The 18,654-nt window shown below is 39.8% G+C and overlaps 1 protein-coding gene across 1 annotated transcript; it reads right to left on the bottom strand.

The window, feature by feature from the left end:
- Positions 1-1,402: 1,402 nt before the first annotated feature.
- Positions 1,403-16,148, bottom strand: SPO11 (SPO11, initiator of meiotic double stranded breaks). Its single transcript, XM_006095416.2, is given in 14 exon segments — positions 1,403-1,522; positions 2,028-2,139; positions 4,858-4,934; positions 5,848-5,885; positions 6,186-6,285; positions 9,149-9,258; positions 9,811-9,847; positions 10,885-10,968; positions 11,559-11,667; positions 11,893-11,959; positions 12,361-12,449; positions 13,689-13,802; positions 16,017-16,048; positions 16,050-16,148. Coding segments are annotated over 14 exon segments (1,188 nt in total).
- Between the last annotated feature and the right edge of the window lie 2,506 nt (positions 16,149-18,654).

The raw sequence follows: 18,654 nt of genomic DNA, 5'->3' as shown, positions 1-18,654 counted from the left end.
AAGCAGCCAAAATGCAGACACAAAGAAACGTCACAAATGAAAGAAATGGAAGAAAGCAAACTACTAGATACAGAGTTCAAAACCACAGTTATAAAGTTACTCAAGGATCTTCATGAGAGCTTCAAGGGACTTAGTGAGACTTTCAAGGATCTTAGTGAGAATGTCAAAGACATGAAAAAGAACCAATCAGAAATTAAGCATTCACTAACTGAAATAAAGAATAATTTACAGGGATTCAAGAGTAGAGGATTTCAAGAATCAAATCAATAATTTGAAATATGAGGAAGCAAAAAACACCCAATCAGAAGAGCAAAAAGAAAAAAGAATCCAAAAATATGAAGAAAGTGTAAAGAGCCTCTGGGACAACTTCAAGTGTACCAACACTCACATTATGGGGGTGCCAGAAGAAGAGAGAGAACAAGATATTGAAAACCTATTTGAAGAAATAATGACAGAAAACTTCCCCTACCTGGTGAAAGAAATAGATTTACAAGTCCAGGAATTGCAGAGTCCCAAACAAAAGGAACCCAAAAGAGGTCCACACCAAGACACATCATAATTAAAATGCAAAGGGTTAAAGACAAAGAGAGAATCTTAAAAGCAGCAAGAGAAAAGCAGTTAGTTACCTACAAAGGAGTGCCCATATGACTATCAGCTGATTTCTCAACAGAAACTTTGCAGGCCAGAAGGGAGTGGCAAGAAATATTCAAAGTAATGAACAGCAAGGACCTACAACCAAGATTATTCTACCCAGAAAAGCTATCAATTAGAATTGAAGGTCAGATAAAGAGCTTCACAGACAAGAAAAAGCTAGAGGAGTTTATTACCACCAAACCAGTATTATATGAGAAGAAGGAGAAGAAGGAGAAGGAGAAAGGAGGAGGAGGAAGAAGAGGAAGAGGAGGAAGAGGAGGAAGAGGAGGAGGAGGAGAAAAAATATGAACAATAAAATGGCAATGAATACATATCTATCAACAATTGAATCTAAAAATCAAAATAAATGAACAAAACATCTAATGAACAAAATATCTCGTATTATGGGGGTGCCAGAAGGAGAAGAGAGAGAACAAGGTAAACTGTGAATAAAATAGAATCAGGAGCATGGAAACATGGAACAGACTGACAAATCTCAGAAGGAAGGGGGTGTAGGAAGAGCATAACCAAAGAACTTATCTGCATATATGCAATTACCTATGGACACAGACAATAGAGTGGTGAAGGCTTGGGGCGGGGTGGGAACCTGGTGGAGGGGGGTAATGGGGGGAAAAAGGGACAGCTGTAATACTCTCAAACAATAAAGATTTTTTAAAAAAAGAAAAATAATGTTTTTTTCCCACAACAGTATTCTACTGAAAAAAACTTAGAATCCTCTTGAAATTCTAAGATATATTCTGATACATTTTTATATCCACCCTCCAAATTTTAATTTGTTAGGTAAGTATACTCTGGAAAGATAATCTGATGATAGGAAGGTCAAAGCTTGAATTTCTGCCTTCATTTTAGAGTCTGCCATTATTTCCATCTGTCAATAAAAGTAAAATATAGTCATACCAGAGTTCTTTGCTACAGTTCTGGCAACTCAACAAACTGGTAAATCTAGACTTGTTTTATTCTCCAAAACCATGGACAATAGTCTTTAGAGTCAGCCAGAATATTCTAGAGCTGCAACAACTAATAATATGAAGGGATTAACCAGTATGGATGCCTTCAATAACCAGGAAAAGTCTGGTGTCTTTCTAACTACTTTCTCTTCTTTTTTCCTTTCATAAACCATGATACAGCCATAGACAATGGGTATATAACTATGATGAGGATAAAAATAGACCAGCTCCACCCAGGTGATCTTATCTATTAGCATCCATGATTTGATGTTTCAACAATCATGTATTATCAAACAATACCCACCTTAGTTGTTGGTTACATAGATTTCAAGGAGGATGTTTTCAAAATATTGTGTGAATGACTGCTACTATAGTAAAAGGCAATCAAACATAAAGCACTCGAATTTAAAAACAACAACAACATACTTCTTTTCTCCAAAATGGTTGGCAAGTAATATAAGGTCTCTTCAGGATACTGTCAAGTTTCATTTGGTCCCGTTTTGTCAATGGAATTAAAGTATCTTTAGGTATATTTAACCTAGAAAAAAACAGATGAAAAAAATTAGTAAAAAATAGTATTCCTATCACTTGAAGGTCATGTTTCATTCATATTTACTGTACAATTCCAAAAAATTCAGAAATTATGGATAAGAAAATTAATACAGATACACCCTTTAAGTCCGGAATTTTGGGGTTCTGGCATGTCCTAGACCAAGAAGTGATCAAGTTCACAGTGGAAGTCTGTTCTAAGTTATTGGTTTTCTTCATGCCATACTCACAGGATGATAGGAAGACAAACATTGGTTATAAAACAAATGATGCCCTGGCTGGTATGGTCTCAGTGGTTAGAGCATGGCCCGAGCACTGAAGGGTTGAGGGTTAGATTGCCAGTCAGGGCACATAATTGGGTTGCAGGTTTGATCCCTGGTTCCAGTAAGGGTGCATGTGGGAGGCAATCAATGGATGTGTCTCTCAGACACATTGATGTTTCTTTCTCTCTTTCTCTTCCTCTTTCTCTTTCTCTTTCTCTTTCTCTTTTTCTTTCTTTCTCTCTCTCTCTCTCTTTCTCTCTCTCTCTCTCTCTCCTCATTCCCTTCCACTCTCTCTAAAAAAAATCAGTGGAAAAAATATCCTCAGGTGAGGATTAACAAAAAAACAAACAGCCTGGCTGTGGTGGCTCAGTGGTTGAGTGTCAACCTGTGAACCAGGAGGTCACAGTTCAATTTCTGGTCGGGGCACGTGCCTGGTTGCAGGCTAGGTCCCCAGTGTGGGGCATGCAGGAGGCAGCCGATCAATGATTTTCTCTCATTATTGATGTTTTTATCTTTCTCTCCCTTTATCTCTAAAATAAATAAAAATATTAAAACAAACAAACAACAAATGATGATAGCACTAACATCACATATATGCACACCAAGGCAGCTCCAGTGCTCCACAGTTTTGAGCAGTGAGGTCCAATATGTGTGCCACAGTGAGACTCACTGTGGGATTTTAGTTTCCACTGAGTACTTGATTCTTTGTAATCACTGAGAATTTTCTGGTCCATGGAAGTTAATCATTTTTCACTTATGTGCAATGTATGCACACACATACACGCACACCTACCTAGTTTTAAATTTAAAAAAAGTAAAATACAATTTTATCTTGCTATGTGTTTAAAAAATAGACCATGAGGGTCTGGATTTATGGTGTGGACTACTTTTGAAGTCATAAATCCTGGATTTCCTGGGAGAGCTCCAGTCTTTTTCAATGTCCCCATAATTATGACCACTTGCCAGTGGCAGCTCATGGAAAGGGTGACAATTTGATTGAAAGAAGGCCTAGAGGATTTCCCTTGAAGCCATGTTTGTGTAGCTACTACACTGTTTTTATCTCTGATTGTACATTTACTTGGAGTGACTTTTGACGGCACTAAAGGAATTATGAGTCACAGCAAGTTTTCCTCCAAGCCCTCCACCTTAATACTTATCAGATCATTTGTCCTAAATTTGTGTTAGAAATAATATCCATACAAATACATCTCCTTCCTAAGGGATTTGGACCATGGCATATTACACTAAACTGAACAGAACTTTGATTCACTAGAGTGTAAATATTCAAAGATCAAAAATTAAATGTTTTCTCTTGTGCCCTTGTTTTATAACAAGTGGCAATCACCCAAAACCTGTTCATATTCCATATTTAGAAAACAAGTGCCCATTACCAAAGTTCACTCACTGTTTAAGGAAATCCAATCCACATGTTAAAGTTCATTCTCACTGGCCAATTATAGTAATAATTAAATATTTTAAAATATCCCACTAGCAGAAATGAATAAGTGATTGTCTTATGCTGAGGGACAGGTGGGTTTTTACTCTCCAGGGAAAGCAAAATCATTAACCCATCCAGAGGGCAGTCAAAGCCTGGAAAGTGTGCATACCCTTTGACCCAGCCATCCTGGGAATTCAGCCTATGGGACTCATTAAAGCTGGAGGCAAAGATTCAGTTACAAGAGGGTCCATCAAAGCGCTATCAGAAGAGATTTGGAAACAACCCAAACCTCTGACTTTGAGGGATTGGCTGAGCAAGCACAGCTAGAATGTGAACTCAGTAATATAAGACATTAAACTGAGGCTGGAGAAGAGAAATGTATTTATTGATAGGGAAAAGTGATCTTAGCGTGTTGTGTGAGAAAAGGAGATTACAAGATAATATTAGAGTATGAGTCCATTTTTGTGAAAAGCTATAATTATGCACAGAAAATAACCTACAAGGGTAAAGCTGTTCACTTGTAGGTGATTTTTATCTTGTTAGTGAATATTTTTTCTATAATGAATGTATATATTAGACATGATAAACGAGGTTCTCAAACTGTATGAATTCTAAAATTGAAGTTTTTATGACATTAAAAATTTAAATCTATGATAAAACTGATTCACGTCAAATGATGTTGTCAGTGATGACCATTTAACCAGATTCAATGTCTTAAGCTTTCCAAGTATAATAAATTTCAAAATATTTTAATAGTAAAGGCAAAACAAAAAATGTTTTCTAGCTAGCTGAAGGTTCAATTAACCAAATTCATTTAGGCAGTTTAGTAGTTGAAACAGAAACACTGATGAATTTAATTCATAATTATATAGTACTTAGTCACAGTCAACAATGTAAATAAAAGGCATTAAGGACTTTTCCCTTGTAGTGTGACTTTTGAGGCTTATTGTGACATATTACAATGAGTCATTATTTTAAAGATCCCAGTTTTACTAACCCATCTAACCTTTTAATATCTGAAGGGAGGAGACCAAGCCATCTAATAGCTGGGACTGTGAGATTATGTGCTTCAAAAGACATAGACTAAAATAAAGAGCAAAAGTGCATTAGGTAAAGCTAAATTTCAGAGAACTAGCATACTCGTTTTTGCAGCCAAATTTTTTACTTAGCAATAACAAATACTAAAGGCTTCACTCCTCAGAGCCCGCAGAAGTGAGAAAATCACCGAAGCTTCGCTGAAGGGTTCCAAACTGCTCTGTAGTATTTCTGGATTGATTTTCTATAAAGTAAAGCTACAAAGGGATCCCCCCTGACCCGCACTTATTACTGTATTACTCTGATTTCATATCTCAACACCTTGCTCCCACATCCTTTTCATCTGCTCTAGACATAGACGTCAGGGACACGACACTCACGGAGTACACCAGTCGCTCCCAAACTTGACTATGCATCAGAACCACCTGGAGGGGTCACCCCCAGAGACACGGATTCAGTAGGTCTGGAGAGGGGCTGAGATTGCATTTCTAACAAGTTCCCAAATGACACTGATGATTCACTAGTGTGGTCCAGGGCCACAATTTGAAAACCACTGGTGTATGATAGTTGCAGACTCTAGTGGTGAAATTGGTCCTTATGGTGGGGGAAAGGGAATTGGCTAGATCAGAATTCAAGGCTACATATAATGTTCAGAGTATTTTTTGCGATCAGACAATGTTGTTGCCCTGAGGCCCAAGGTTACTTCAGCAGCCAGGAGAGTGGCTAGTAATGCCTCCTGTCCACAGCTAATCACACTCTGTCATCTGTGGTTGCACTGGTCATGCTGGAAGCTGGAATCACAGCCACAGAAACAGACTGGCCCTAGACCAGGACAGTAGCTCCCCTGGAAACTAGTGAGGGACCGCCACTTACTAGGGCTGATAAGTAAATGCAGAAATAACCCCGATGAATATAAAATACCTTAATAGTGAAAATAAAACAGCAACTTTTCTCTACTTACCATAGATCCGTACTTATAAATGCACATTATTTCTATGCCTGTTAAAAGAGAGTTAACTTTAAAATTAGACTTCTTGTCTATTATAGGTTAGATAATTTGCACTCTCAAATTATGTCTAACATCTGAAAATTTTATTTTTGTGGACATTACCAAAGAAGAATTTATTGTTCAGTTTAATATGGCTAAAATAGCAATACATCACCTCAAATGATAATAGTCATTAAGTTTAACCTAATAATCATATTCTTTAAAAATATTTATGGAAGTGTTCTAAAAGCAAAACAACACAAAACTAGAAATATGATTTAATTCTGTTTCAAATATAAACGATAAATCACCGTGTGGATCAGCATCTACAAGAGTGAAAATGGGGATGTGAAACGTGTCCCACAGCTTCTTGACTAAAAGTCTGGTGTTCAGATCAGGCACTCCCTTCCCCTAAAAGCAAGATAAAAATTATGCATTTTAATTACAGTCGAATGAAATCTATAAAACAATATCCTTATCTTACCAATCATGTAAAAGTTAGATTCCTCACCTTAAATTTCAGATGGCGGAAGACTAGTGTTGACTGTGAAAAATGCACAATATGTACAACAGGGTGAAAAAGCCCATCTACATTCATACCTTTGATTTGGTTACTCCAGTCCTGGGAAATATTTCAGTAGAAACAGGAATAATGAAAATTCTGCATACCTGATGGTGTTCACTGCAGTGTAATTTAAAATGACAAAAATACTATAAATAGCCAAAATATCTAACAACAGGGACATGGAGAGGCAGCATTGCACAGTGGTGATATATGTACCAGGTGCGGGGCCAGCAGCCTGGGCTGGCATCTCGGCTCTGCCACTTTGTAGTATGAACCTGAATAAGTCCTCAAACCTCTGCGGCTTAGGGCTCTGTAACACCTTACAAGGTTATAGAAATTTAGTAACTATAAAGCACTTAGAAGAGAACCTGTCTAAACTTTAGGATTTAATAAACCTAAGTGGTGGAATATTATTATGAAGTTATTAAATATTGTAGGAAAGTAGCTTACTAAGCATTACAATAGTGTTAAGAGAGAAAAGCAGGAAACCAAAGGGGTCAGAGAAGGAAGATAGTAGAGAGATATTAGGATGGGCTTCCCATTGGACAGCTTTGAGTTTGAATTCCCTCTGCCATTCATTGGTGGGTGACATCAGGCCAGTTTCTTAAGTTTCATTGAGCTGTGGCTTTATTTATAAAATTTGGGTAAACATGCCTGCCACACAGAGTTGCTGCACTATATCAACGTGGAGCTGGACTGTCAGAATCTGAGTCCTGGTTTTAACCAGCCATACCCTTGTGGTGAATACCCTCCTGCATCCCAGTGACCTGATATTAAAATGGGGATGACTAGAATACCTACTTCACAGAGTGGCTGAGAGACTTTACAAGTTGCTATGTGACAAATAGCGAAAGTGGACTCTATGTAAAGTGCTTAGTAGGATCACGTAGTAGATAGTAGCGTATTTTTATTCTTTTCTTTGGGAAAAGATAACATGGGTGTGTGGTGGTGAAGTCAGAGTACCAAAGGGCATCCAGTGAAAAATGGCCCCTTCCTAGCCTGACCGCCCATTTCAGCTCCCCTCTTCAAAGGCAACCACTATGGGTCCACCTGTGGGTGTTACCTGGGCACATACATTCTAGTCCTTGTAAGCTCTGCAACTGCTATTATATTATCTTTTCAACCCAGATGTGACAGAGCCGTGCTTTCCGTGCACCTCCTAAGCAGTAGAACCAGATGTGAACGGGGACCCAGGCCACTTCAGCTTTCTTTGTCTGCAGTGGATTGGCTTCTAGTCAGCCCAGCGAGGTGTGAAAGGGGAAGGGGACGGGGCCAATGAGTGCACCACAGAACACCCCTAGCAAGAGATCGCTCCCGGGGTTTAAATACAACCTCTATTGTTTATGAGGTCCTAGTCTGCATTTTCCATCTCCACTTCCAACTAGGTACCACTAGGATTCCCTATCATCTCCTATTTCTAAAACTACACTCAATTTTTTTCTTCCACAAAGAACTGAGCCTTCCTGCCACTTGTCCTGTGGCTGTCTATTGATAATGTGGCTTCCATACATCACATAAGGGTCACCTTGACTCATTCCTCTATCCTGTGGTCACCAAGTCCTTTTGAATTGGCCTTAGAAATGCCCTTTGTTTCAGTCCTTTCTCCTTAACCATATCTTACTCCTGACGGCCTCCTGACAGGCTCCCTGACTCCAGAGCTCTCCCTCTCCATCTAGTTCAGTGGTTCTCAACCTGTGGGTCGTGACCCCTTTGGTGGTCGAATGACCCTTTCACAGGGGTCGCCTAAGACCATCCTGCATATCAGATATTTACATTTCAATTCATAACAGTAGCAACATTACAGTTATGAAGTAGCAACGAAAATAATTTTATGGTTGGGTCACAACATGAGGAACTGTATTTAAAGGGCCAGAAGGTTGAGAACCACTGATCTAGTTGATGACGCTGCCACAAGAATCCTCATCATTTCCTTTCTCACCAATCCCAAACCTTCTGTTTGGATGCCACTAAGTCGGGATGCCTCGTTGGGTGTGGCCAGGCCTCCCAAGTCTCCCTACAGCTGCCTGACATCCTGCTTCCTCTCCAGGACAGCTCTCCTCCTTGCTTCCACAAACACAGCTCACAAACATCACAATTACTGTTAATCTAATAAGCCAGAATAATTTTGAATAGATGAGCTTTTTTCCCTTTATAAACCTAGGTTTTTATAAAGTAGGAGAAAGCCAGACAGCAGAGGGGAACCTGATCTATTTTGTTATTCTGTCATCATTCCACCTACCCACACCCCAAACTTCCTTTATTCTAATCTCTTTCTTTCCTACTCCAGCCCATATCATCCATCAAGTTTTACAAACTCCTCCCACATTAGCCTGTAGCAGGAAGTTTACTACCCTTTGCTAACTGATGTCCGTAGTTCCCTGTGTGTTAACTCAATGTAGTCTCCTGTGTTCTTTGCTGTTCTTTAAACATTTAGCTTTTTTTAAAAATCAGGTTCCTTTTGACTGACTTGATGAAATCACTTGGTACACAAACCTGTATGAGGAAAACGAGGAGTAGCTCTTGTCCATTCAACCCTGCCCCAAGCTCCGCTGTTACTGTATTACAGTTGAGACAAGTAGCCCTTGTCAAGTAGCACCATACTGATAAGAGAATGTTGTCCAAGCTGTATAGATGACATCATAAACCCCTCTTATCAATCACCAAAGTACTATGCTAATCTTGGAATTGTAGTAAAGTCATATAATATACCGTAACCATGATGCATGGAGACATTTTGTTGCAAAAGTTGTCATCTAGCAGTCGCTGAAATGTTGCATCTTTTTCTACAATTAGTAGAAATTTCCCATTTGTAATTAAATCTGTGAAGTTAAGGCAAATTTAAGGAAAGAGTATTTCATTTAACCAGTAACTAATAATGGTGCCGACAGATCAATTCAACAGCAGCTAGAGGTGTAGTATTTTTATTTTACCTTGAAATATGTAACATATCTATTCATATACATAGTTGTCTGTCTCTCCTCCTAATAGTGAGTTCCTAAAAGAATCCTGTAGAAGGGACCATGGAGTGTTCATCTTGACCACTATAGGGTCTAGCTCAGCCGTGGGCAAACTACGGCCCGCGGGCCGGATCCGGCCCGTTTGAAATGAATAAAACTAAAAAAAAAAAAAAGACCGTACCCTTTTATGTAATGATGTTTACTTTGAATTTATATTAGTTCACACAAACACTCCATCCATGCTTTTGTTCCGGCCCTCCGGTCCAGTTTAAGAACCCATTGTGGCCCTCGAGTCAAAAAGTTTGCCCACCCCTGGTCTAGGTTGTTGGTTACACATCAGAAAGCTTGATTTACCAAAGTAACGAATGCATAAACATTCTAGAAGTTTAAATAGTTTTCCCATTCAAAGGATACTCCGAATTCCTTGAATATTAGATGGCACAGCAACAGCCTACATTAACAAAACAAGACAGTTTTTTAGATACAAAGAAAGTATAACTACATTTTAAAATTTATCACAAAAATCCAATCTTTTCATTAAAAAAATAGATCTGTCATCAGAAGTTTACACCTTAGTAAGAAAACAATAGGAAACAGATTTATTCTTCAGTTAGAAAACAGACACACGACCCAAACTACTTTCCAGAATTTCTTGGAAACTTTGGGGATATGTGCCTTAAAGGGCAGAAATGGATGAAGGAAAGACTTCCTTACGCAGGTTCTCATAGGCATCAGCTTCCTCCTTTCCAAACTGGTGAGCTGGCCCTTTCAAACTGCTGTGCTTGTTTAGTATTGCGGGCCTTCTATGCACCAGAGCCGAGCAAAATAGTTTAGGTTTAAATAAATTAATTTCAGAACCAGAAAACTTTATTAAGATTACTTAAATAACCATGCTAAAGGGGTCAAGCCACACTCTACCTGAAAACAACAGTACCGTTTTTGAAAGAAATGTGTACATTTATTTCAATGACATTCGACAAATGACATATTTTAAAACTATACCTATTCATATACCTATTCACCCTTCAGTTTTATTTTGTTTTTGTTTTGTTAATCCTTACCCAAGAATATTTTATCCATTGATTTTTAGAGAGAGTAGAAAAAAGGGAGGGAGGGAAGGAGGGAAGGGGGGTAGCAGGGGGAGAGAGAGAGAAAGGGAGAGAGAGAAGGAGAGGGAGAGGGAGGGAGCAAGTGGGAAAGAGAGAGAAACATCAATGTGAAACAGACACATGGATTGATTGCCTCCAGCAGGTGCCCCAACCAGGGCTGGGATCAAATCTGTGCCCTTGACTGGAATCAAACCCTAGAACCTTTGGTGTGTTGTAGGCTGAGACTCTAACCATCGAGCGAGCAACACTAGCCAGGGCCTTTGGTTTTATTTTAAAATCTTAAGCTCCAAATTACATAACAAGCAGGAAATAAAATACATTTCTAAAACTAGGGATCTGAAAGGGAGTTAAAGTATATGAAAACATTAAGGATACTTACTGTTGCACAGCTACAATTTACTTTGGTGCCATCTTCCTCTATATACCCTAAATTGCCAGCAATTAAACCCTTTGATGTAGATAACTAAAAAAAAAAAAAAAAAAAAGACATATTTGAAAACTTTTTCATGACTGTATTTTATGCTTCAAAGTATGTACATTCCTCGTGTACACCTGCTAAAATATATGTATTTTTAGCTCAGATTGTAATTTAAGAGATAAAGGAAAAATATGTCAGAGTATCTGGATTGAAAAACATTTGGTAATTCATCTATTTTGGTTCATTCATCCAAGGAAAAACATTGAGACTAGGTATTTAAATTTATAGTGAGAAAAATATAGTATCAAAATTTATCAAAAGAAGGCACAGATCACATTTATTTTTTATTACAATTTTTATACAAACATTTTGTCTTAAAATAAGATGCTTTGTCTGGCTGGTATGGCTCAGTGGTTGAGCGTCAACCTATGAACCAGGAGGTCATGGCTGGATTCTGGGTCAGGGAACATGCCTGGGTTGGGGGCTCAATCCTCAGTAGGGGGTATGCAGGAGGCAGCTAATCAATGCTTCTCTCTCATCATTGATGTTTTTTTGTCTCTCTCCCTCTCCCTTCTTCTCTGAAATCAATAAAAATATATTTTAAAAAAAGATGTTTTGTATTAAATGGTACTTACTATATGTAAACACCTCCTCGGCACTTTTAACATACAGGAAATGTCATTGATGATGCTGTCCACAACAGTCTGGTTACCAAAGAGCTGGCTGTCAGTGTAATATATGTCTCTATAGAAATTTTAAAAACATTTTTTAATTAACCATATTCTCTTTGAATATAACAAGGATTGGAGCATTATTTAAAGAAAGCTTTAACTGGATGAAACACACATATAAACAAAGTAATCTATTACCTATACTCTAGTTTGACGTAACTTTTCAAAACATATAATGAAAGTCAATTTAAGTCTCACATTGCATTTTAAAAAGTAATTTACCAGAAAGTATACTTACCTTTTGGTTGCATAAGTGTTGCTCTGCACTAATTTATAAATCATGGACAATATTTTAAGAATTAGAGCTGGAAAAAAAGATGCAATAAACAAGTTACTCATCATTTCTCTGACTAATTCAAAACATTTAACTGTTGCCAGTTACTTTCCATAACATTACAAAAAGTAATCTTTCCAAAACAGAAGTGTTAAATACAGAATATAATTGCCCGAAGAATCAGATAAAATTAATTGCTCAATGAACAGCAAAACTGAGAGAATACTTTTCCACTGAGTCATGTACCTTGAAAATATATTTTGGAATTACAATTAACTTCCATGGTTAATGACAATGCAAAATTCTATACACTTATTTCAAGTACAAGGGTGGTCTATGAAAGAAGAAGTAAAATTATTTAACTAGGAATAATGAAAATCCTTAAGATAACCAAATCCATTTAATCCTAAAAGCTAAGAAAGATTAACTTACCAAAATTTTTAACTGATTTTAGTGAATCACTTTTGATTTTTCTTGTGGTACAATGAGATACCATGTGAAGACCCACAGAATCTTCAAATCTGTCATTTTGTTTAAAGCAAGGGAATAAAAAGAATTAATTTCCGAATATCAAACAATATACACTTAATGGCCTCGTCTGCATATAATTTAAATCCACATTTCTTTGTAATGTAAGCACTAAAGCTTTAGGATAATCTGATTATAAACTTAAATAATTCCAGGTGATAATTGGGTAACTGGTTTTGTGACATATAGAGACACTAAAAGAAAGTGTTTAAACTAAATGAATTATAGACCTTTGATTACGATGTGTGTGTATCTGTGAATTTCTTTCCTGGGAAGACATTTAGTGTATGTGAACTACTTTCAACTATTTCACAATTTTATTAGCGTTTTGATAATTTTAACAATTTATTCATTTAATAATGTTACTCAATTTAATAAGTTTTGAAGTATTTAATTTCTGATTTACCTCCAAAGTTACATTAAATGAAATGATTTATATTAGGTTGTTAAATTGAACTACCAAGCCTGTCCTAAAGGGGGCAGAAAGCATCAGGCAAACAGGCCGGTTGTCAGGGGGCTTCTTACTCTGCAAAATATGATTCAAAAGCTTACATTTTATATTAATTATATTAATTATAAAATAATAGTGACACTGGGCCTCAAAATTACTTTTATTCTGTTTCTATAACTCACTGATAACTATTTTTGTAGTGTTTTTCATTACTTAGTGGAAAGATTCTATAGGCTGAGGACCTCAAAAAAACAAACTATGTATCTAGGTTCCAGGATTTCAATAAAGCTCTTTGCTGATTTTACCCACTGGGACACATGCCTTAGCAGGGGAAGATCTGTTGGGAGAAAGAGCCTTTGAAACATGCTCTATGTTGAGGACACATTTATTTTGGTCTCCGTATCAGGATTAGTTGTAGGTCCCCTGCACAAGTGGTTTACTTTCTCAATATAGATGAGAATTGCCCCCTTCGAGTGCTGGGAAGCTTAGATCTCAGTTTGGAGCCTATTTTTAGCAGAACTGTAAGACTTTATCATATGCATTTTGAACTCTAACCTCTTTCAGAGCTCCATTCTTTCTTCCTAGCATTATTTTCCTTTTGCCTTATCTTTCACTCCTACTTCTAGTTTATATAACCTGCCTAAATGGTATGTATTTTGTAAACTTCCTCATATCCTCTTTGGCATGGTAAAAGCAACAAAAAAATGAAATCTGACTAGACCTCTAACTTCAATAAATTCAAATAATGACATTTACAAATTTTAAAATGCAAAATGCCCACTTTATATTTTCCCAGCTTGATCTGTTGTCTATCGTGAATGCAGGTGCTTCGTTTCTTGCCAAGCTTGTGATTACGTCCTGGATAACCTTTTCTATAGATGCAAGAACCTCAGAACTGAAACAATAAACACACTATGATTCAATCTTAACTCTAAATTACGCCTTTACAATATGTAACATTTCCCCAGATCAACATGGAAATCATTTTTTGTTTCATTGGTTGTTTTTGAAGACTAGGTAACCCATGTCAATAATGACATCTTTCACTAAATTCTAATGTCAGTACTGCATTAAAACAACAACATTACTTATAGTGGTTACTTAAGAGAAACTCATTTGCTTGTAATTTTACTTTTCAAACAATTACCTACTGAAGTAGTATCTCACTTTTAGATTAATGACTAGACAATACAACTTATACTATAGGCCCGGTGCACAAATTCGTGCTTGGGTGGGGTCCGGCGGGTCCGGCCGGCCCGCCCGGATCAGGGCCAATCGGGCTGGGCTGGTGGGGTGGGGGAAGGGGACACAGGCGTTTGGCCGCTGGCCGGCCCCACCCCCTGGTTGAACTTCTGGTTGAACTCCCAGTAGATCTGGTCGAGGGGACAATTTCCATATTAGCCTTTTATTATATAGGATTTTAATCTACTTTTCATGTTAACTTACTTAAATACAAATTCACTGGCTTAAAATAATACTGTTTCAATTAAAAATGATGTCATATTGACTTTGATTTTAAATTTTTTCCCCAAAACTGCAGTGCAAAAGTATTTCAAAAGAAACACTTCTTTTTGTAGCGTATTTCCCTAATTGATCTCGTGCCTTAGGTCAGCCCATTTGAATTTCAGTGATACTTAGAAGAAAAAAAAGTTTTAATCACTACTACAAAAAGACTTGGCAACTCTTACGCCACTTTACAGCAAACTTCACAGCAGTTTTCTGTCAGCTGACTTTTAATTTCACACACCATCAGCTTCAAAAAAACGCTGTTCAGTTACAAGCACAGTTAGCATATTGCCTAGGATGGAAAATAAAATCTAGCCAATGGGCAAAATGTAGATAATTCTAATTTCCATAGGAACTTGTCGTCTTCGGAAACACAAGTATCAGAAAATAAATTTTAAAACATTTAATATTTTCTAATCTTGACAGGTAAAAACTGACTCAAATATCTCATTAATTTTTTCCAGCTTGAAAAAAAAGTTGCAGGTCAATACTGTGACCAACTCTGAGATACAATCAGATTAAATTACATCTTAAATGTAAACAAGGGACTTCCACTCCCTACTTCCCCTCATCCTCATAAATTCTCCCTCAAACTAAATCCTTATGTAAAAAATGGTTTGCTTGTGGGTTTTTCTTTCTTTCTTATCTTTTGTGTGTGTGTGTGTGTGTGTGTTTTGGTGTTTTTTTTTTTTGTTTTGTGTTTTTTTTTTTTTTTTAGTTGGTTTGGCTTACCAAAAAAACCCACAAAAAACAAAAAAACACCAGCCATTTGCTTGGGCTGAAAAACTCTGCTGATAAAACAGAAAAGCAGATCAAGGAAGCAAAACAACAGCGCATTTGAAGTAAAAGTTGGCAATAACAAACATTTTCTGTAGTTAATTCCAAGTTGGGTGGCTGCAGGATCGCTTTAATTGATCGTATCAGCACCACACTCTGAGCTTTATTGATATTAAAATCATTTAAAATATGTACCCTGTCTTCACTTCCAAGAAAACTGTCGTTTTGCTATAAAACACTTAAAACGTGTTGGCTTCCTTGTTCACTTTTATAAAACACACTTAGAGAATTTACCACATTTATTTTCTCTCACTTGCTTTTAGAAAGAAAATCCTGAAAACGGAGGCGAAAATTTTTATCCCCCCAAGTTTTCTTCCTTAACTGTGCCCTGAACTTCCCGACCCAGAGGATCTCGGGAGACCCGGAAGCCCGGTGGGGGTGCTTCCCAGAACGGTCCGGAGTGGAACATTCTAGAAGGCCCGGGGGGGGGGGGGGGGGGGGGGGACACCAGGGGGGGGGGGGGGGGGGGGTCCCTAAGTTTTGGGGGCCCAAAAAAAAAAATTTAAAAACCGAAAAAGGGGAAGGGGGCGCCTTAAAAAAGGGGCCCTTCTCTCGGGGTTTTGGGGGGGGGCTGGGCCCCCAGGCCTACGGCGCTCGCGCCCCGTGGCCTCAATACCCAGACGCAGCCTTGGGCCCTAAACGGGGACGACCGGAAGGTGGAACGGCATTTCCCTACAGAGCACCTCGCGCCCCCGGCAGGCCATGGACCCTTTCTCGGCTTTCCACATCCTCCCGGCGCATGCGCCCCCAGCAGAACCCCTTGTACCTGGAGGCCAGGTGTGTCCCCCCTGCCTGCGGGCTCCCCGCCACCTCTCTTCAGGGCGGCCAGCAGGGAAGCCCTGTGCTGGTCCAAAACCTCGAAAAACGAGGCCTCCGGCCCCATGGGCGCAAAGGCCATGGAGACGGACGCCAATGAAAAGCCCCAGGTGCACGAATCCAACTGGGCCCCAAATGGCTCCTCTCTGTGTGGGCAGCACGCGCGCGCTTGGGGGTGGACCTTTCCTGCGCTTCCGGTCGAGGCCTCCTGCACATGCGCACACTTTACGCCCCCCCAGGCGGGCTGTACGGGCGCATGCGCATAGCACCCGCCTTTGAGTGGCGCCCGCCGGCCCGCCGAACAGTCAGGCCCGGCCACACCCTGAGGTGGGGAGTGTTGGGTCCTTCCTGGAGCGCCGCCGTCTGGCAAGCAGCGGGGACCAGCAAGGTCTGCTCTGGATGTTGGACCTAGATTTCATTGAAATCGTTGTGTGGGTTTTTGTTGTTGTTTTGTTGGCCTGTTTAGGGAAATAGTACCAGAGATTTGTCATTGTAGCACATAGTTATGGCAGCTCAGCTGTGTGGCAGATGCAGTGCAAGGCTCCGGGCTCAGCTGTGCGCAGAGCAAACCATGCTCCTGCCCTCAGGACGCCGATGTAGGAAGCACGGGCTTGCAGAGCCCGGTTCACCCAACCTCTCTCTGTTGTCTCCTGACCACCCAGAAGGTTCCTCCTGGGCCCAGGGCAGTTTTTTGTTGTTGTTGTTTTTAATATATTTTATTGATTTTTTTATAGTTAGAAACATGGATGAGAGAGAAGCATCGATCAGCTGCCTCCTGCACACCCCCCACTGGGGATGTGCCCGAAACCAAGGTACATGCCCTTGACGGGAATCGAACCTGGGCCCCTTCAGTCCGCAGGCCGACACTCTATCCATGGAGCCAAACCGGCTCGGGCGCCCAGGGCAGGTTTGCAGGTGAGGGTAAAGTGAGGTCCCCAAGTGTAGGCAAGCCTGGGTCAACATTTAGCGAATTAAAATACGGGACATTCAGATAATTTCAAATCCCAGATCAACACCAAATACTTTTCTTCTTTTTTTTAGGGTAACTAGGTCTCATGTAATCTCTAGGACAGTGATGGTGAACCTTTTGAGCTCGGCATGTCAGCATTTTGAAAAACCCTAACATAACTCTGGTGCCGTGTAACATATAGAAATTTTTTGATATTTGCAACCATAGTAAAACAAAGACTTATATTTTTGATATTTATTTTATATATTTAAATGCCATTTAACAAAGAAAAATCAACCAAAAAAATGAGTTCGAGTGTCACCTCTGACACGCGTGTCATAGGTTCGCCATCACTGCTCTAGGACATGCTTTTTATTTAAAAAAATGTTTTTATTGCTTTCAAAGAGAGGAAGGGAGAGGTAGAGAAAGGTAAAAACATCAGTGAAGAGAGAGAATCATTGATGGCTGCCTCTTGCAAGCCCCCCACTGGGGATTGAGCCCACAACTTGGACATGTGCCCTGACGGGGAATGGAATCGGGACCTCCTGAGTCATGGATGGACGCTCAAACATTGAGCCACACGGACTGGGCTCCGGGACATACTTTTACAGATAATGTATTGTTCTGAAATTCAAATTTAGCTGACCTGGGGCATTCTATCTAGCAGTCCTGCCATCGGACCCCTTGCACACTGGGCGACCTGCGCCTTTCTCCCTGCCCTCTCTGGGCACAGGAGAGGGATTTTGAAGCCCCAGGGAAGGAGTCCTTTGTCTGGGGGATGACGTCCTTGAGAGAGGACAGTGGGCAGAGACCACAGTCTCTGGGGCTGTCAGAGGGCTTTGTTACTGTTATCACATGTACTTGCTCACCATGTACCCTGTGCGAGGAAATGTTCGGTACTGAGGGCACAGCTGTGAACAAGGCAGGCAGAGTCCTGCCCTTCGGGGTGGGAAGGGGGGGACCTGGGATTAGTAGATAAACACGGAAGAAAGAAGTGATAGGATCAGAAGTAGATTTACATTAACAGTCCTAAGCTGTATACATTTTTATCTCCTGGAGCAAGTTGGCTCCTAGGCTTGTGGGGGCCTGGGGACCTGGGGACTTTGCCCCAGAAAAGCCACTGACGGCAGGCCCACTAAAATACCTAGTTTGTTTTCTCAGTTCCTGGATATTGGGTAGTTTTAAAACTTGCTTTTTCATCATCAATAATGGCCTTCCTCTGTTCATAATGATGGCTGCCTGCCAGTGCCAAGCACTGTGCCGAGGGCCTTTGTTATCATATGTACTTGCTCACCATGTACCCTGTGCGAGGAAATGTTCGGTACTGAGAGCACAGCTGTGAACAAGGCAGGCAGAGTCCTGCCCTTCGGGGTGGGGGTGGGGGGCCTGGGATTAGTAGATAAACACGGAATAAAGAAGTGATAGGATCAGAAGTAGATTTACATTAACAATCCTAAACTGTGTACATTTTTATCTCCATTTCACAGATGAAGAAACTGAGGCGTGGAGAGGTTGAGCCATTTGTGCAAGATTGTACCACAGTAAGTGATGGAGCCAAGAGGCAAATTTGGACTCCAAATTTGAGCTCTTAACTACTGGGATACGAGGCACTGCTGATGGTCTGGTGGGAACACATCAT

The sequence above is a fragment of the Myotis lucifugus genome, unplaced genomic scaffold (genome assembly GCF_000147115.1).
Source record: "Myotis lucifugus unplaced genomic scaffold, Myoluc2.0 scaffold_155, whole genome shotgun sequence".
Taxonomy (NCBI): domain Eukaryota; kingdom Metazoa; phylum Chordata; class Mammalia; order Chiroptera; family Vespertilionidae; genus Myotis; species Myotis lucifugus.
Note: the sequence above shows the minus strand (reverse complement) of the source record. Positions and strands in the feature narration are given on the sequence as shown.